This window comes from Malus sylvestris, chromosome 11 (genome assembly GCF_916048215.2).
Source record: "Malus sylvestris chromosome 11, drMalSylv7.2, whole genome shotgun sequence".
NCBI classification, from domain to species: domain Eukaryota; kingdom Viridiplantae; phylum Streptophyta; class Magnoliopsida; order Rosales; family Rosaceae; genus Malus; species Malus sylvestris.
In genome coordinates this window covers 249,000-270,059 of record NC_062270.1, presented here as the reverse complement: position 1 = coordinate 270,059, position 21,060 = coordinate 249,000, and the positions used below count along the sequence as shown (strand labels likewise).

Genomic DNA, 21,060 nt, shown 5'->3' with positions numbered 1-21,060 from the left:
TTTCATTAAGATTCCCATTTTTTTCTTGTGAAAAAATTGAGGATTGTATATAATGGTTGTCAAGGATCCCAAGAGCAAACTGGTAGCCATTTCTGAACTTTCAACTTAACCAGTGTTTGAGATTTGTCCTAAAATCAAAAATCGATCATATGATTTGTCATAGCTCTTTGACAGCATATTTGCTTAAGCAGAAATCGAACAAGTAAGGAAACAATGAACTTGGAGATCAAGGAAATCTTTAAATAAGGATCAAAATAACTAGCTACTGATTTTGAGGGTTAACGATAATTAAGTTTACAATATTGACGTAGCCAAAAAAACTTTGAAGGAAAGTTAACTTCAAATAAGCATAAGATTACAATATAATAAGAAAAGTGCATATAAAAATTTATTATCCTCGACAAGTTTTCATAGTCTAAAATCTTTTCATAAGCATATCATAATCAATATTATCGAAAACAAACTGATGAAGGCTGTATTGTTCGGCAATTCGGAAAATTGTATGTATAGGGTTAGGAATTACCTATTTGATTTCTTGATTCAGAATATAATTCCAATTCCAAAGATGAATTGATGAAGATAGTATTATTGTTGTTGCAGTCTTGGAGATGAAGACGCTAGGAAAAACTCTGAATAGGAGAGGGTTTAAAAGTTTAATGCTAATTGATTTGTTTAGCTTTTAGGTTTGGTGATTATGTTAGTTTTCTAAATATTATAAATGTTTTAAAGAATGAAAGAAGACAAAAAGGTAAGAAATAATTATACCATATAGGCATATTGTACATAACTGATAAATTACTATATACTATATTATTTTGATGAGAAGCATAAAAACTTCACAAGGGTGAGATGATCATTGTGAGGCCATATTGGCTCCGCCCCTGGTTTAAAATGGGATCCACATATACTTTCTTGTGTTAGTAAATGTGAGGGAAGTCGGAAATTGGGAATAGATCCATTTCTTCTTAAATTCATTTCTTTAAGGGCTTGTATTCAATTGAGAGTTTGAAAGATTTTAAAGTGTTATATATCCATGGAGTTTTAATGAAGTTTCATGGACTCTATATGAATTTTTGGTGAAATTATTAAAAATCTTAGCAAAAGATGCCTGATTTCCTAAAGAATAAATAAATAAATACACTCAGATTTTTATGAAGTACTATAAACTTTTTTAAAATTTTGTTTGAATACACCTCTAAGTAAACTTGTGTCAATGGCAGATGAGAATAAAGGAACTGAGATGAAAGGGTAGGGACTGTTTAATGTGGACATCCCAAATCCCCAAATTGTATTAAAACGTACGGCGTATTAAGCAATGCGGGCTTCACAAGTCCCCTCCCCTTGGCCCAAATCTGATTAACATAATCTTTTTGAAAATTACAATCACAATCACAATCACAATCAATCAATATATTTTCATGTTTGTTTTCAATTACAATCAGAATCCCAAAGTGTGACTGGTTTGGTTAAGTTTCAAGAATAGTTTTGAGATCAGGGATATTGAAGAATCAAACGCAAACCTTCGGGTGCAAAAAAAAACGTTGTTAACTATTTGTAATTGTTGGAAAATATTAGTATTTATATTTATTTTAGTATTTGGGTTTTGCTTGTTAGTTTAAGATTTGTGCCTAACCCATCAAAGTTAGGGTTTCTTAGGTTTAGTTCTCTATAAACGCAAACTCTCGGATGCAAAAAAAAACGTTGGTAACCGCTTGTAACATCAATAACATAATGCTTTATGAAAAGATTTTTTGAGTATTCTGGACTTTTTAACAGATCCTTTACAAAACGCTGTATCACAGCAACTGGTTGGATCAAGAGAGCAACCAACGCAAAGACGACAATGTTGGAACACAACTTAACTTTTTAGTTGTTAACCAATTAAACTTGCTTCCAACATTTAGTAGTTGCCCCAAAAAGACTCCAAGCTCAACATGCATGTCTCTCTCTCGTCTTTTGAAAATGCATTTAGCTTTACACACTTAAAAATTTAGTGAAGGAATCTAAGCTGGAAGATGGCTTTAGAATGAAAGAACCTCACAATGGACATCCGGGATGTAACAACATTTCAAATCTATCACGCACTACTTGTGTTTTCATCTTTGTAAGATACGTGATTAATTTAAGACACTGACACCTACACATGGTGTTCGAACTGCAGAAAATTTGTTCTCTGTGATGGGTAGTGGGCGTAGAGGTGGTGGACATGCAATGCAACCATATGCAAAGTGCGTCTCTGAATCTGCTCTGGTGGGGCATCTAATCCGATAATCTAATCTAACAAAAAGAATTGTCATTCACTCACATGCAAAATCACATCCCATCCCATTCCAGACACCTTTTTACACCAGCAGCATATTCTCTAGGGCACCACATCCCCGCCACCGCCACCACCACCTACACCAACACCCAAATTCAACAAATACAATAACATATAACAAAACAAAAACAAAAAGAGGTGAGACTTGCGAGTTCCAATGCTTTTGCTCAACATTTTAGAACCAGAAACGTGATTAATTTCAGCAAACGAAGGCTACTCCAAGAGAGGGATTGGAATTTGGAGTGTATACAAACAAGAAGAATACCAAAGGAGTTTTATATAATTAAAAAAAGGCCTTCGTTTCTTTAGGCTTCTGAGAAACTCGGCCTACCTTCTTCACACCCACCCACCACTTACTTACATGGAGCGAGATTGATCCTTTCACTAAAAACACCAACGAGTCAAAACTTCCCACTACATAAAAAGCTACAACCACTTGTCTACTAGTACTACCCCAACCAACCTAAGCACTGAAAAGGAAAAAATAAATAAAAAGGGTATACAAGGGAGAAGAAGAACAAGAACAAGAAAAAGGTATTACACTAGATTGAATGATACACATAGGATTAAGTAGAGCGGTGAAATGGTCTTTTTCACCTCACGGGCAATTCGAGTTTTTACCGGGGCCTCCGTAGTAAAAGTAATGACCCCAGTCTCCATTACTGCCAGTTCGAACATCATAGCAGTTTGGTTGCTCAGTGAACGTGCCCAACCCTTTTGGGGCCTTGAGATTATTTGAGCTATCAACAACCTGGATGTTTCTGAAATAACTTGCCTTGCCAAAACCCTCCTCTGGAAAACGTCCGCTGCCCATTTGGGTTGAGGTGTGCTGGCCGTCCGGCTCTGAATTCACAACCTCACCTCCCCACTCAACCATGGAAGCACTGTCAGCCAAGTAGGAGAATAGGTAAGAAGGCCAATAACCCAGCACATAGTCGTTTCCGAATTGCATCCACCAGTGCCCCTCCTTTGGATCCTACGAACAAAAAAACACCACAGTTTTCCCAAGTGAAAACAGTTTTCTCAAATGTGCATCTATATCTACTATTGAATTATAGAGGGAATAAAAAGGGTCTCTACTATCCTATAGCCTATGCCTATGCAAAACAAAAGAGTGGCAAGACAATGCTATTATCTTTCCCGTGACATGCATGCAAAGAAAGATGAATCAAAGTTTGGAACTTGTCAATGTCTGCATAAACAATGCTTGTCCCTTTATCAACAACAGTCAGATTCTTAGAATCTCAACCACAATGGATTTCTGCCCCTACCCCCTAATTCTCAAAGATTGCATATGATGATGATGATGTATATCTATTGTATATAAATACATATTATACATATATATACACATATATTTCGCTGCTTATATTGCCTATGATGAATTTGATTAACGTTTATCCATGCTCATATGCCTCCTTTAGGAGTTTATCAGCTATATTCCTTTGTTTTCTTTTACCACAAACTAGATGACCCATTTGTGCTTGCTTTTTACCTTCCAGACAAGTATACTGATGTCATATTGCGATCCTCGAACGCCTGAAACTGGAGAGATGCTTGCACCCATTGCTATTTCATTGTTGATTTGAATGAAGCCTGAGCAGAGGAGGTTGTAGCAACCAGTGGCTTGATATGCATCACTCTGTAACATAGTCACGGAAGGGAAGCATGCAAGGAAAAAACACATTAGCAAAACTATTAAAATTGAAAATAAACAAGAAACAAAAATGCAAACGCGAAAAACTAAGGGAAATTTAATGTTTTGGAAGCTTACAGTCCAGTATGTAAAAAGTCTTGTGTTGTTGTCACCATAGAGGTCTGGGCTTACCTGTTGCAGTGCACAAACAAGTATCAAGATCGATACTTCACGTTTCAATAAGAAAATAAGTAACTTGGTAAATACAGGCTCGAATACTTTTTGGCCTTGATTAAGATAGTACCTGCCAGCCAGCTTCAATGCTGTTCAGATCTTCACCAAAAGATCCTCCTAATACCCACAGCTGAGACAAGCTGAACTCATTAGGCTGTTGTATCTTGGGTTCCCAGACATTTATGGTTGCTTTTGCTCCATAGTACTTATCTCCATTGACATATGCAATTGCATGCTAATCACCCCCAAAAAAACAAAGAAGCCAATTAAAACAAAATTAAGAAATCCACTAAAATAAAGTTTAAAGAACACAGGGAAGACTAAGAACGTCCATTAGAGAAAGCTTACCTGATGGCCACTCTCATTGGCAAGATCAGGATCAGCAGATTTTGGTATGGTTCTCTGCTTCTTCCTTCCATAATGTTTCATTGAACTTGCTCTCAGAATATCATCTTCCTTCGTTCTCCTTACCGGAATAGTATCTTCCGGGCATCTCCCATTGACATGCCACAGCTGGGTATTTACCCTTTCTTTTGTACTTTCAGCCACTTTGTTCTCAGCAAATAACCCTTCGGGGTGGTAGGTAGGCCTCATCTGAAAAACAAAACAGACAAAAGTAAACTTAGAAACAATGCAATAGGCAAAAGGAACAAAAAATTGTCAAATTTAACAACGTATTGTTGAGGAAAATGGACCTGGATTTTGTGATCTTTGAGGTAAGGGTGATCGAAAGCCGGTTGCTGAGAGATATGAACACAGTCTATAATATCTCCATCTGGGCTCTAATACCCATAACAAATCAAAAGATTCTCGAGTCAGATCTTACAACAGAAGCAGTGCAAAATATTACAACAAAGAAACTTGCTAACTCTCAAGAATCAAGAGAAAATAATTGAAGACATTGCTACACTTTTTTTTTTGGATTTTTTTTTCTTTTCATTTTTCTGATCTTCTGTAACTACTTTTAAAAGGAAATCATTGTAAAGAGAGGAAAGAGCAAACAACGACTAAATCATTGTTTTGTTTTAAAAAATAATAATAAGCTTCTGCAGAAAAAAAAAAAAAAAAAAATATATATATATATATATATATATATATATTATACTGAAAATCATAGGGGAAAACCCATTTGCTTACACTTCCCAATTGGTCACTGAGAAAACAATAAGAAAATACAAATAAATCAAACATTTTTACCCAAATAAATGAATAGAACTAATCAAAACAACAAAAAAATGTATAAAATTTTGAACTTTCTTCCATTTTCCACCACTTTCTCAGAAATCCAACAAAGGGAGAGAACAAAAAAAGCAAGAAAGCTCTTCCTTTTTTTCAATTTTTTTTCAAAAAATAAACACAACCCAAGAAAGTTAAATGAAGAAAGAATGTAAAGTTGAAGAAAAAGAGGAAACCTTGATGCTTTTCACGGCGGGTTTGTTCAAGCGGTTTAGGTGCTTGTGGACATCAAGCTTCTGCCTTGAAGAAGCACTCAATCTGGCAGCACAAGATAGAGAGATCAAGGTCAATAGGCAAATGGCCAGCGCCAGAGCTCTCCCAGAGCTCCCTCTGCTGCACCCAGCAAACTCCATTTGGTAAACCCAGCAAAACAAAGACCCAAAAAGCTCAAAAAATCAAAGCTTTCTCTCTCTCTCTCTCTCTCTCTCTCTCTCACAGTGCTACAATATAGAGACCCAGCAGCGTAGGTTAGAGCTCAAGCAAGCACATTGATCATTACCCAGAAACACAAAGACCCCTCTCTCTCTCTGTGTGAGAACCCAAATGACGCAGCTTTGCTGGGTGAGTTGGTTCTGCTTGAAACCTTCAACGCCAAAATCCAATAAAACTGCCCACCTCTGTCTCTCAAGAACCCACTTGGGAACTTTGTCGTTTTCTATCTCTCTACTTTCACATTTCAAGAACTGCACATTTCTTTCTTTCTTGTCATTTTCCCTCTACTTTTCTCTCTCTCAAATTAACTCTCTCTCTCTCTCTCTGCTTCCTTTCAATTTTTAGGCTTTTGCAAGAGCATGAAGTTCAAAACTATTACATAAAAGGAGTTAATATAAAAAATTATTAGAAATTTAAAATTTTAATTGTGCTAAATGATATGGCGTGGATAATTATATTATTTTTAAGTATTGATTAATATATTTATTTTTTATTTATGATATATTATTTATTTTGTAAATTTAGTTTAAAATTTTGATATCTTTACTATTATCCTTAAAATAATACTCTTGTTATTGTATAATTTGATTTTTGTACATCTCAATAAGATTTTTTAATATGCCCGAAATACAAAGCCGTATGCTATGATATTATACAAGTAGAGGAAAGTTTATTTTTATAAAAAGAGAAGAAATATAACTAGACTATTATTTTAAGAAAATTGTTATTAATACTTTAAAAATCATATTTGGCAGTCTAAATTTTCTATAATTAAAAAAAATACACTTATAAAAAATATAGAATAAAATATTTAAAATGCTGATAACAGTTTTTTATTTTATATATTAATAATAATAAAACAACAACTTAGATGTTTAATTAAACAATGCGGTCGAAAATGAACCCGATTCTTTTAAAGGGAAAGGAAGGTCCACCGGATAAATTATGGTGCTAAAAGCTTTTGAGGCTACAGCTTGGTTTGTCGTTTGGAAAGACTTATTGGGAGGTTCATGAAATATCTTTCCAGTTTCTCATTTTCACTCCTCATTCAAAAATAACCCCCATCACATTTACTAAAGGACAGAGTTATCCGCTCTCGTTTTTACTTTTACACAGTATTCTTTAGTTTTTTTCATTGAATCGAATGAATGAAAAAAATATCAATAACAAAAAATTAATAAAGATATGTGAAAAGTCCAAAAGAGTGTGAGAGTCCAATAATGTGTGGACATCACTATCCTAAAAAAATCTTTCTTTATAAGGAAATCTAATGAAAATAGCTTGAAAACTTTGAGTTTTAATGATAAAGATAAAATAAAGAGTAAAATGAATAGTACCATATTTGACTTTTTAGTTTAAAAATATGATTTTTTGTTAAAATGAACAATACCGTGAGTTTTTCGTTAAATCTCCCTCCTTTGCAAGGCATAAACGAGATGACATATTAAGACGTTTGAGGAAGCACTATATAGCAGAGAATCCTTGATACCGGGGAGTCTCGTCCACGACCATTTGTTTTGTTGGTTATTCTGGACAAAGATTCTTATGTTCCAATCTCATTTCAATGGCACCTCCACCATCCACCATATTATTCTATACTTTTTATTTACATGCATAATTAAACTTTTCAATGGCAGGCAGTGGCTTACGTTTAATGCATGGGATGTGATATCCACACATCATTTTTTACTTTTCTCATATCCTTTTAATTTTCGACCGTTGGATCGGATAAATTGAAAAATATCAAATGACAAAAATTAACAAGAAATGTGAAAAAAGTAAAAAAATGTGCGTGGATAGCACATTTCTTTATGCATAATTAAACAGAATAAATATATTAATTACGATAATACTGGGAACAATGGTCCTCTCCTCCCCCATTTTATATCCTATTTTCAACCATGGAAATGCACAATTTCCCAAACTCATCAACAGATGTAGTCCCTGCTATATATATTAGTATATTACCCCATCGTCAAAGTAATAAAAAGTAAAATGAGACCAATATAAGACACATAGTAGTTTTAAAATACGTAATATTGTTCAAACGCTATTTAATTAATCAATTTAATGCCAATCACTCGTTTAACGTTACCATATATATTTTACATAATTTAAACATCATTTTAAGTCATCACTGAACAATAATCATGTAAAAAAGTATGCATAACAAAAAAACACAATTTGTGAGTAATCCACATTCTAGATAGTTAAAACATTCATTACATGTCAAAATTAATTACATTTTCGACTAAATATCAACAACTATAACATTGGAAAAAGCATAAGCTATATCATCAGTAATATCGACAATATATATCGCTGGTAAAGTTAATGCATGTACGCAGTTGGACCAATGAGTTTAATAATTTAGTGAATCACAAGCAATAGCATGTGTTGACTGTTCGGTGAGGACCAAAAATGTTTGAGCAAGGAGCGATGAGTGTGAGTGCAATCTGATTCTGAGGCAACTTCTGCACTTTTCACATGACAATTATTGTCATCTTATACACACAATAATATTATAAACTAAATAAAATGGTGGAAGGAAGGAACTCGGAAGCGAAAGCATCTGGATGTCAATTGCCATGCCTATTCAAAGTATTCTTCCTTTCTGGTTTCTAGCTCGTTCTTCAGTCCCATTTGACCACCTTAAATTTTTTTTCTTAAAAAAACTTTGCACTGTGTCTTAAACAATGATGGTTTGCCGTGTACTCATTAGTTTTTTTAGCTTTGCAGGGATGACGCCTGGGCATGAGGTGCTGCGTCTCTTTTCTTGTAAATCCCTGCACAGCTTGTCTTGCTTATGCTGCTTGTTTGGCTTCTGTTGGCTTTCTGTTTGTTTGGCTTCTTAGCCCTGGCTTTGTTGTAGCAGTTTTTCCAAAAAAAAAACTTTGCACTGTATTCCTTACAAGTAAGGTATTATTATTTTTGTCATTTTTATTAACATATGAAATTATAGAAATAACATATGTGTTCTTCCGTCCAGCCCGAGAGACATATAATCTGACACACGAGCAGAATATTCACTTGCATGAGACTAGCTACGGCAATGGAGTTCGAAGCTCCACTGTGAAACACAACAGTGGAAGGTTTCGAGGGCCTGAAAGCTACTGCATTGCCAATAATACACACACACACATTTAACTGGTTCCACACCCAAATATTAAATTAGATGTTATAACTTTAGAACTTAACATTTATATTTAACCGGTGGCAGTTCAGTAATATTACACATTCATCGTCTCAGAATCCCAATGAAAAGTGTTCTCGTCAGCTGCGTTCATGATTACCAAGGTGGAGATATGACTGACGCAGAGCCGCAGAGGGGACCCGTCGCTTTTGTTTTCCGTCACCTGCCAACCACAGTTACCATCGTCTCATCACCAATTAATTTGTGGAAAAAAAAAATTGTGTGGAAATTATTTTGACTCTTCTATTGAGCGAGAGAATGGATCCGGATCTTTTTGTGAATATCTCGGAAATCTATTAATCGTGTTTATTCATCATACATTATACGGTTATAAATTATTTTAAATATTTTTATTTAAAATTAAATACAAATAATACTTGACAAAAATGAATACACGATGTATAATGAACAAATACGATTCATGGATCCCAAGATCCTCACCAAAAGAATCCAAAGAGGATCAGAGCAATTCCACCCATGGAGTCTACCCCCTGTCAATCCACTATTCAATCCACCCTATTGAACAGTAACTGCCTTAAATGAATAGTAACTATCATTAATGAACAGTAATTGTCATTTACATCTCCACCCTTGGAACCCTCTCCCTAGCAATAAACAATTAAAATAATAGTTTTTTTTGTTTGTTTTAATAATAAAAAATTGCAAAAGCTCTGGTCCCTCTCTCTCTCTCTCTCTCTCTCTCTCTCTCTCTGACACAAAAAAAATAAAAAATTGCAAAGCCCTCGGGCCACAGGCCCGTCGACTCCCCACCCCCCCTTCGCTCGGGCTCCCACCGTCGCTCGGCCTCCACACGGCTGGACCTTTCTCCACCGGGCCTCCGGCCCCTTCTTCTCCACTGTCCCCCGAGCAACCCACATGGGTGGAGTTGCTCTCATGTTAACGAGAGAATAACTTGCACACACCTTCGTTGTGATACCGTGACGCGAAAAACAAATAATGTTATGTCGTGGGTTCTCATGCGCAACATTACCTTATTGTTTAGAGTTGTAAGATAAATAGCAGTATGACAAAGTATAGAGATTCCGAAGTATATGATTTTTTAGAGTTGTAAGATAAATAGCAGTATGACAAAGTATAGAGATTCCGAAGTATATGATTTTTCAGTCTTATTTTATATTTGAAATATGTTATTCTGTTGACAGATCAAAGCCGAGTGGATGGTATACTTTGGTTTGATTTCACAATGCAATATGATAAATTTTTAATTAAGTTTGATTTAATTATCGAGGAATTATGAAACGAATGAGTCGAACTGCTTTAGTTCAAATTTTGAGGTCTATATCATTCCTTATCAACGATCAAATCAAAACATTAATTGGTTTGGATGAATCTTGCATCATATCGGCACACATAGTGCCCCATACCGATATGAACCACAAACAAAATAATTAGAAAGCTCTATGCGCAACAAACTCACAAGTCACAAAAGATTGGTACATCCAGCATTTGGACCCCATCTGATATTTCATAAAGACGGACCAACAATCACTGTTAATTAGTCCGGTAACATTATCATCTCCTACTTGAACTTGATCACATGCTAGCGCAACAAGTGTTATAAAAAGAGATCTTCATGTTACCAATGATATAACTACTCAGTTACATATCAAATTTATCAAATTTCTGTACACGTTTACATTCTTCAACAGAAAACCATATGCATAGACTTGCAAAGTTGAGCACTATTGTTTGTGCTTGGTACCGACCCGAACTGCTTGGTATTTCAATTGAAAAAGTGTGTTTTTATTTTTATGGACTCGGTCAAATTGGATAAATAAAAACTAAAAATTTTGAGAGGTAGATTGTCTGCCCTCCTGTTATGGTGTTCTTCCCATACTTTTCTATTTGTGAGATCATGGTTAAGCCACGTCAATATTTGATATTCCTATTATTTTTTTGTCTCTATAAAAAATCAATATAAAATGTTGACGTGGCTTAACCATGACTTCACGACTAAAAAATGATGAGAAAAGCACTGGCAGACAATATGCCTCCCAAATTTTGATGGTACAAAAAGTTAAAGGTGAATGATGGATTTGATATAATCCCTTCCACTTAAGCCTCATGACCTATAATTCCAGATTTTTAAAATTTGATCAAACAATTATAAACAAGACGCATCATTAATAAAAAGTTTAATAAATTTAGCCGGTTAATCAAATTTAAAGAGCCCAAATTTATGGATCATGAAGATTAGGTGAAAGAGATCATCTTCGAATTCCTTTTACGGATTTGATCATCTGAGTGGTATAACTGTACCTGTAGAAAATCATCACCAATATATATAGGAAATCCAGGGGCAGCAACAAGAGAGAGACAGAGATCATGATGATTCATTGGCTCGTGAACAACAACAAAGAAATGATGCCAAGGGAATTTTGTAACACCCGTGTGGTTGCATCAGCCACCATACACGTGTACATAAACTTACCAGTCCCCGCCCGTGAGCACGCACCAACCTGTTAGCGCGAATCACGAGCAACGGTAAAAACAACAGTAGAAAAGTAAAAAAGAATTGAGTGAGCAAGGAAAGAGAACCCGAAGGCAAGTGGTGGTGGAGTGGACTCAGTGGAGTCATCGGAGTGGGGTTAAAGAGTCATAATTTGAGATTCAAATTTGTACCCACTGGGAACCACTCACTGGGATCTCTGTCTGACTGTCAAATTTGGTGGCATGGTAAAGTGTACGGTGTACGTATAAGGCAGGCGTATGGTATGGTATAGAGTAGTGTATAGTAGTGATTCTGCGTCTGATTGTGTCACCAGCACAGCACATGGGTTCATGTTGGGGGTGTGAATTATGAGAAAATACGTTGTTATGTGCTGTGGGAGTGGGCTCCTTGGTCCCCTGATTAGCGCATGTCAATCGTGTTTTGAAGTGTAGTCGTAGTAGAGTTATTTTTATGATATGGATGACTGATATAACATTACCGATAATAAAATGCTACGGAGGAAAAAACTTATCAATAATACGGTGTTACGGAGAAGAAATATTTAAGTACATTTTGTCATTGCTATGAGAATCCTTTTACTCTTATGGAACTTTTTTCTACTTTCTAATTTCAATACTTATTCGGATGGCAAAATATGATTTTTTTTTTTTTTAGACAACAAAGGATGCCAAAATATGAATATGAAATATTAAAACGAATGGAATTCTAAATTGACTTGTTTGGCGAATATATTTGTTGAAAAATATATATAAAAAAAGTATTTATAGATTTTATTTGATATCATCTGGGTTTCTATGATTTGATTTATTTCCTATTATTGTTTTGTTTTTAATCTTATAAAAAATTTCTTATCGAGAAGAGTAAAATATTCGAGTTTGTGAAATTATTGTAGAGAATTATGAAATTTACAGCAAACCTTTTATTTTCAACTATACTAGGTCGAATCAATGTAGCGAGATTTCACGCATCAGGATCCTTGAATCTGGGTTTGGCTGCAAGATCGGTACCAGAGTCTGGACTGCCAGGCACTGGAACCTTGATCAAGTCTTAGGTCGATTATTGGGTTTGGCTTTCCAGTACTAGGGTACCAGATTGGGTCGAGTCTCAAACGTTGAGGTCCATGCCTTGTCTCGGGCACCATGGTTCCTTCAAGCTACTAGGACTCCAAGCTAACAAATAAACTTAAAACCCCTTGATTGTTAGAATCTCTTAACAAAAAAATAATAAAAAAATAATGGAAAAGAAAGATAATACATAAAGATTTTCGTTCCCTTTCCGTTTCAACTTGAAATAATTGAAGAAAACAAATGCATGCATCATAACTTGTTCTTTCTTTCCTTTTTGAAAATCCAAGCATGTGATCATTGACATAGTTTTGGTGGTATTTCAAGATCAACAACTTTCCACTATCTTTTCCCGAGGATTCGTATCTGAAATGTACTGTTGCTTAAAATCCTTTTTGCTTTCAACTTTTCTTATCAATAAACTAAAGTAAATTATGGAACGAGTAACTAATTCTAATCTAAAACGTTAAATCTGTATGCTTTATTCCGTTAACTGTTAAGCTCATGACTACTAACCATACAAAAAGGCTTCAATCGAGAAAGGAGCTTCTTCTTTTTCTTTCTTTGGCTTCTGGCTGCGCGATTCGTAGCAAATTGCGGCATACACTTATCAATCTATTCAAAGGCATGCCAACTTTTATTTTTGGGACAAAAACTTTAAGCTTGTTTTATATTAAAAGTTGAAAAAGTTATATCCGGATTTAGTTTTGCATATACTTAAAAAGAAAATAGTTACTTATTTTATTTTCCTAGTTCTTATAAAAACCTAACATTTTATTTTGGATATCTAGGTACACAACGAGCGTTATAGGTAAATGAATCACGAACGGTCAGTTTTGAAAAATTATGAAACTTACAAAATTTGAGAAAAACTTTGGATTTTCAATTGAATAATATGATACAATGATAAAATACAACCCTAAATATTGTTTAAATAGTCTTAGCAAACCCTAACTCCAAGTAGAAAATAAATCAAACAAATAACAAAATATAAAAAAGATCATAAAATATGAAAATCTGAGTTGAACACATTAAATGACATAATTCGCTCGAGTCTTGTCATTTTCTTCGAATTCATATATTATGAGATCAAAAATGACAAGCCAAACGAAAGTAGTATTAATCTGGACAACATGAAAAGTCTAAAACATCTACTTTCGAGATATGATAGCAACAAATAATCTTTTAATCTATAAATTACCAATCTTCTAATCACTTTTCTTAATTAAATGACCCTTCATTCTTTTAACTTTTCCGTATCTAAAATAACATTAATTCCGTGCTCCATCATCATCTATTAGATTGTAATTAGTGCAAAGAAAAAGGAATATACAATGTGTGAGGTGTCTTGTTGCACACGGCCGCCTTCAGCGACGTCAAGGAGCCATGCATGCATAATTAATGGTTGGCTTCGCTGCTTCAGGACCACAGAAAATTCAAATTATTAACATATAATAATAATTTAAAAGTAATTGAAAAACAAATACTGGAAAACGATATATATATATTTTTTTCTTTTTCTGGTGGAAAACTGGCAAATAATGTGGGACTGGATGGGACACAAAGGTCCATGAACATGTGAACCATGGACATGGTTTGTCCTTGTATGCGAGTTGGTCGAAATTCTTTATTTTATTTTTATTAATAAGAGCATAGTTTAACTAGTAATGATATGAAAAATACATCTGATATTGAATTCGAGTGGCCCTTGATTGAAACCTCAAGGATTTTTAATTGTTGATGCCATATGAATGCAGCATTTGAACATGCAATGATGCAAGAAGTAAGTTAAATTGTGAAACTAGGAGAGGAGAATGTGAAGGATTCTTAATTTGCTCCGACGGAATACAAAATCCTTTTGGAAGATTTGTCTTCAAACCAGCATGCTCCGACACACACACATATGTATATGATGATGCTTATTGATTGTGATGAGCAAACCACCAAGTGATGAGAAAAAGAAAAAGAATAAAAAAAACTTGAGTTGTTCATCGATCCTTTGGTAACTTCATATATTCTTTCTGATGTATTAATTCAATTTAAAGTTTTGCAATTATTTATAGACTACTAAAAGAAAACAATTGTTCCAACTTCAAATGCAAAATAATTTTAATTTTTTGTTTAATCCGATTCCTTCCCAAAACATGGATGAATGTCTCCTTCTTCATTTTAAATTAAGAAAAGGCCATTAATTCTAATCCATTCAAAACAAAAGAGAATTATAGAGTTGAGAAGAATTAATCAGAAAGTATAAACTAAACAAGACGGCCATTATTTCAAGCCAGCAAAATATCTGAAAATCCACAACAACTGGAAAAGTTGGAAAGTTGGGAGGAGAAATAGAAAGGCCATCAATTCAGAATTCACGGGTCCATCAGTTCAGCACTCACTAGTCAAATACTCAAATGTGTAACAAAGAAAAAGAAGGTGTATATATATGTACGTATATATACATGCATAATTTGATAAGTCTCTTGAGATTGGGAGAGTGGGCCATAACTCTCATAAGCCATTGGATGATTGGAGTAACCTAAGGCCTGGCTTTTCCTTTCCTTTTTCCTCTTCATGATTCATGATTTTGTACTATGAAAATATAGCAATTGCTAACAATGGGCGCCAAACCTGCCTTAATAATAGACGGGAGCAAGAATAATGGAAGGTCAAGACCCCACATGCATTGGAAAACATACACCGGCATTGGTGACTGATGCCAATGCCACTTATATAATTTCCTTTATTTCTTTTACCATAAAACTTCACATTCTAAACTACTATAATCTACACCACTTAGTACTAGGTTTTCACTTATAAGTAAAAAGTCGTAAGCTCGATTCTTGTCAGACACAAATTTGAACCAAATTATTATGATTAGCCAATTGTGAGACTTATCTCTTTCATCCACCCCTACTATAGACAATATATATGGTCTGTATTAAAGTAAAGCTACTATAATCTATGGAACAAGGATCAAATTTCATAATAAAGGGCCAAGCACATTGTTTTGGCTAATTAGCCTAAGAGGGCTAGCAACCTTTATATTTGAAGGGGTATGATATCCACGCACCTCTTTTTACTTCTCCCATACTTTTTTAATTTTCGACCGTCGGATCAGATGAATTGGAGAAGATCAACGACATAAATTAACAAGGGGTGTGTGAGAAGTAAAAATGGGTGTGTGGATAGCACACCCCATATTTGAAACCTTTTTTTTCTTTCTATTTTCTCATTTCTTTTTTATGATCAAGCATTGTTACTTAACGATCGAAACCATATGTTATCTAGGTCACCTTTTAAACAACAACTTTGCAACAAAAGAACCAAACAAAATATCGTCAAAACTGTTTACACTAATATTGTCATAATTTCAATGTTTAAGAGAATTATTGAATAATAGTTAGATGAGCAAAAACTTATGGATACATTTAAGTTTTTATAGAGATGATTTTTAGATGACGACCTAGAAATAAATGGTTTAAATCATCGTGTAGCATTACAGAATAAGAATGAAAATAATAAGGTTTCCAAATAACAACGTTGTTAGCATTCTTCTTTGACCTAAACCACCTCTCTCTTATTTCACTTTCTCGCTCTGTGTTTTTACCTCTGCTGCTAGAAGAATAGTAATAATCTACAACCATCGCGATCCACCCAGATCCCCCAACGAATAATATGAATGGATTCTCGCCACCGCATCGCACGTGATAAAAGATGAACAGCGTCCTCTACCTAATGCTGCGGAGAAACTGGAAAACATATTGCAATCAACAGCTAGATACAACTTCAACATATCCATGTTTGACTTGTATATGCATTTCATGTGCCATATTTGACTACACGAAGTGGAATTCAAAGTGGTGCAGAGAACCAGCACATTATTCTAGCCAACTTGGTTATGCCCGTATCTGCAAAATTCCAGAAGATTAGAAAACCCGAACCGCATCAGGCAGTAATCACCAATCTTCAACCTAACATGCCGAGTTAATGCTTTCAAATCACTCACATGTAGGATTTAGCAACTAATACTTTCCCTGCAGCGACCACCATCCCTACACTTTCAGATTACCAAAACAGAGACCATGTAGCAACTAATTTACGGTCGACCTTGAACCAGAAGCTGCCTAATTGAGACATCATATCGAAAGTGTCTCAAATACGACACGAGACATCACACACTACTCTCTTTCTTTAATGTTGCAGGTCTTTGTACATTTTCCTGTGCAGAATTCCAGCGTGGAAGTCCTCAATTCTTGACGGGAAGACGATTTTTTTTTTTTTTTTGAGAAGAAACTACAACATTTTATTAAAAAAGAAAAGTGGAATTACACAGAAGTTGATAAGAAATCCACCAAGAACAAAACAAGAAAATCTCTCAAGAGGATTTGATTACAAGTAGCAAAACCTCAACCAAAATCACTTTACGCTGCTAACATATCCCACAGTATGTGAGAAAGAGGGTAATTCTTAAAATCATTTGAAACTGAAGCCCAAAGGGCTGCCCAATATCTTACTCTTCCCCATAGATCTGCTACCCCCACACCAGCAAATAAGCATTCCCTGTCTCTCTAGTATCGTAAATCATTAGACATGTGAGAACATTTCATTTGTCTGAGTCACTCTTAATTCCACCAACAATCTCAGAGACGTAACCCTTCTATGAATAAATCTTCATGCTTAAGTTTCCATTTCTAAAAACCGGCGCCATGGTGATGTACTTGCCTAATAATTCTGAGCTTGAAGCAACCCATTTTTGGGTCTCATTAGCTTAGTTAGTACTTAGTGCTCCTCCTGAGTACATCATATTAAATCCAAATAATCAAATACAAATTAAATCAAAAGCAAGAACATGACTGCAGAAAGTGAGATTCTGTTCGAGGTTGAGTGTTACTAATTATTAACTATATCATCCAATATTTAAGTACAATTTGTATATACAATATCACCAGCATATGATCCAGTAGCGATGCTTCCACGTATAATAAGACCCAAAGAAATCTACAACTCAAAGAATATAAGACTGTTTGAAGCTTTCAGACAAAGAAGGAAAACAAACACAGGACCGGGATCTCAACTTAAATGTATTCAGAAAGTAGTTTTCCTTTTCATCCACCAGCGACCAGCAATCTAACACGAAGTTAAGCCTGCTCTTCAATGTTATCCTGTCCCCTCCCAGACAAACCTACAATGTATAGCAACGAAAGAGTTTATCCAAGAATCTATCCTCCATCCTGCATCTTCCTACAATAAGTGCTGAAATGCATTAGCCAGTATCTGAAGAATTTAAAAGTTACATTTCACAAAAGCAGTCTGTGCAGCATCATCAAATGCTCAACAAAACAGCAAATCCAACACTGAATAATTTGCGTATTATTCCTAACTTCCAACAAGCACACAGTTCTTTGAAAAAAACACAACTCTGAAGGGGCTGCATGGACCCCATCAAGTTTATGAAAATTTGGAAATTCTGTTTTATAAATAAAAGGAAAAAAAATGAAAGTGATTAAAAACTATGTTCTCGATTTAAAGTTACTCAGAAACATGAAATGGGATACTTTTTTTCCAAGGCCACTCAATTAAAAACCAAGGGTTTCTTAATTGAATTACAGACTACGTAGAAAAAACTGCATGAAGAATATGGGTTGATGTCGCTTACATTGACAATTTGACAGACTTAATAGGGCAATGTGCACAGAACATCATCTCTAAAATATTAGTAGGTTTCAACCTCCAAGAGAAAGGGGCCATTTTCTAGAAAAGGCCATGTTTGATGTTCAAGATATTTTCTCTACGGGAGGTCTTTACAGCCCATCAAATGAGTGCCGACCTAAGAGGATACCTCATAACTCGATATTCAGTGAACACAAGTTCCTATCCTCTAATTTCCAATTTAAAGTATGAAAGACTACTGCTAATGCTAACTTGCCAACTTGCTCCCGGGCGTTTCTTGGACTACTCAAAGTCTAAAGTGCATTAACTTGCTGAAGATCAGTACAGCAATGGTCTGTACCCCACATAATGCCAAATTTCCAATGGATTTCAACTATTTCCCTCAAATTGAAGGTGCTCAATAAATTTATTAAATGTGACTATTTGTTTATTATCTTAAACTCACCATACCGTCATCCCTCCTGCCTCAGACTTGACAAATGAATCTGTGCAACCCAAATCGTAGGAAATCTCAGATCTTTTATCAGTGTTTCGGAGAAACAATCAAGTTTGACTTAATGTTTAGTTCTTACTCCATGCTTAATCAGTTAATCCACCTTCCTAACAAAGAATATTGTGATTCCAGCCAAACCAAAATAGAATAAACAATGATTAATATGAGCTGCTGGTGCAGCTTCTTTTGGATAATTCCTAACGATAAATTTTGAGAGCTAATATTGGCCCTCTAGAAATTATATGCTGCACTCCTCTCTATACAAATTTTTCCTTGTACTTTTATAATGAGGGCAGGAAGACCTTTAGGAGTGCCAATAACATCTCCCTAATTCTTCACACCATCGTCCTAACTCTGTTTCATGATCATCATTCATCAGTATCAACAATAAAATTTTCTTTCAAAGCATTACAATGTTACCTAAACATCAACCGTCAAATTAGCATCATCCTACTGATTCAGGGCATTGCTAAAGTGATCTTGGATATATCTAAATTTTAGACTCGACATGCATCATGCCTACAAATTTGAGTGCACTCACTTGATAGCCTCCAAGACTGGACTGCATATCAGACCTAGGAGTTTCCAACCTTGTATAACTAGTGAACGAGTAACTTGCGAGACATACATTGCCATACATACATACATAACAAGTCAATGCCACATGCACTAACAATGTTTTTTTTTCTTGGCAATCAACTCTTAGAACACTTGATTCTCAACATTTGTTCGAAGAGCGAAGCGCTTTTGTCACACTATGTATCTAGCTTCTCGAGCCTCATGCTGATCACCCATTAAATTCTAATAATCAGAAGAAAAAAGAGCAATCTTGAACAACCCAATTCATTAATGCAAAGAAATCACGCAGTCAACCCATCATTCTACAAGAAGATTAAAAGTCAATGATCAAGCTAATCGGCACAAACCCAACATTCCAGAAACGAAAACAAAGCAATTGAGATATAGAAAACGCAAAAAGGATAGTAGAAATTACTGTACAGGAGGCGCCGGCGAAGGGAAAGACAATCGAAGAAGCAGAAGGGAATCAATCAGAGTGGGGATCGTAGTAATAGTCATCGTAATCGACGGTGGAGGATGAGTCATCGGAGTCGGAGAAAGAGTAGGAGTAGTAGGAGTCGGGCGGAGGGACGCAGAGGAAGGTCCAGAGGCAGAAGGCCAGGCGACCCAACTGCTGCAGAGGGAGGCAGAAGATGAGATCCAACAGCTGGTGGCTGCTCAAGCGCTCCGGTAAGCATGCCAAGTACTGCCACATCTCGGCCGACAGGTGCGCCACCGACTCCACCATCAGGCTGTTGAACACCATTTTCGTGCCTCCTCTGTGGACTTGGCTTGCGTATGGTGACGGGACTCTGTTCTGTTCTGTTATGTTCTGTTAGTCTTATTTTTGTTGAAAGTTGGGCAATTCGGACTCAAAAATTTATCTCCGCAAAGCAAATGACGGATTTTGGCTGAGTGGATCTCAATTTTGACCGCTCTTACTTTTTACTGTACTCAAGAGTTTATATCTGCAAAACGGATAAGGATTGTCTGCGCTCCAACTTTCGATGCCCTTCTGTTTGTGTGGTTACGGTTAAGTCACGTTAACATTTTATATTTTATCCCTGCAAAATAAAAGATGGATTATGTTGTAGTTAGATTTTGTTATTAACACGTTATCTATTAGCAGATGGCATCCTTGGTGTTTATAACATCAATCATTTAATCATTTTGCTAAACAGTTGTATGTAGAGCTGCTGTTTCCTAACCCTTCTTACCAAACTACTATTTTAGGAACCAACTGTTGCTGTCTTTAAACATTTGCCAGAATACTGAAATCCCAATAAAAGAAAAGTAAATTGAGTTGGGGGTTAACTGTCTTGGAAATTCAAGGGCATGGAATGGTATCCCATCCTATCTACAAGAAACTAAGTTGCATTGATTTGGAGAGACACTTATAAATAACTCTCTTTCACTTGTATTATGGCACGTGTGTACTGACTTGTTTTCTAAAAATTCTATAAATCTTTGACTATCTCCCTATTAGTAAGAACTTCTCGCACATCCTATTAATTTTCGACCATCAAATTCGATGAATTAAATAATATCAAATGAAGAAATTAATAAGAGAAATGTGAGAAATCAAAATCACACACCCCTAGAATTAAAACGCATCACATTATGTAATTGGCTTCGACTACAACTCAAGGTAGGGCACCAAAATTGGTTCGCAACTTCAATGGGTCATCACAAAAATATGGGCCAGATTTAGCCCATTCCACAAAGCCCACTATAGGGTGGCTCCTCTTTCCGTTGGA

At 35.4% G+C, this 21,060-nt stretch overlaps 1 protein-coding gene and 2 long non-coding RNA genes across 5 annotated transcripts; 1 reads left to right on the top strand and 2 right to left on the bottom strand.

Annotated features, from left to right (window-relative positions):
- Nucleotides 1-2,580: 2,580 nt before the first annotated feature.
- On the bottom strand, nt 2,581-6,170 carry LOC126589874 (uncharacterized). Its single transcript, XM_050255312.1, has 7 exons — nt 5,603-6,170; nt 4,886-4,972; nt 4,539-4,784; nt 4,261-4,425; nt 4,095-4,148; nt 3,816-3,962; nt 2,581-3,296 (listed from the first exon to the last, which is right to left on the bottom strand). Exons 1-7 carry the CDS (start codon nt 5,777-5,779, stop codon nt 2,919-2,921), a joined length of 1,254 nt encoding a protein of 417 aa, XP_050111269.1. The 5' UTR covers nt 5,780-6,170; the 3' UTR covers nt 2,581-2,918.
- A 2,051-nt stretch (nt 6,171-8,221) lies between these two features.
- On the top strand, nt 8,222-9,438 carry LOC126588677 (uncharacterized). 3 transcript variants are annotated; one of them, XR_007611552.1, is made up of 2 exons: nt 8,222-8,777; nt 9,079-9,438. It is a non-coding gene; the product is annotated as an uncharacterized LOC126588677 (long non-coding RNA). The 3 variants fall into 3 exon arrangements; XR_007611553.1 differs by having other exon boundaries at nt 8,222-8,772; nt 9,109-9,398; XR_007611551.1 differs by having other exon boundaries at nt 9,109-9,398.
- A 6,512-nt stretch (nt 9,439-15,950) lies between these two features.
- On the bottom strand, nt 15,951-17,819 carry LOC126591434 (uncharacterized). Its single transcript, XR_007612392.1, has 2 exons — nt 16,589-17,819; nt 15,951-16,490 (listed from the first exon to the last, which is right to left on the bottom strand). It is a non-coding gene; the product is annotated as an uncharacterized LOC126591434 (long non-coding RNA).
- Nucleotides 17,820-21,060: the final 3,241 nt, after the last annotated feature.

What these genes read in the sequence shown, in the direction of transcription:
- LOC126589874 (XM_050255312.1), bottom strand. Translation starts at nt 5,779, where the DNA reads ATGGAGTTTGCTGGGTGCAGCAGAGGGAGCTCTGGGAGAGCTCTGGCG. An exon ending in GACTTTTTACATACTGGACT is followed by an intron (nt 3,963 to 4,094) that starts GTAAGCTTCCAA and finishes ACTATGTTACAG; the next exon opens with AGTGATGCATATCAAGCCAC. An exon ending in TCAGTATACTTGTCTGGAAG is followed by an intron (nt 3,297 to 3,815) that starts GTAAAAAGCAAG and finishes TTTTGTTCGTAG; the next exon opens with GATCCAAAGGAGGGGCACTG.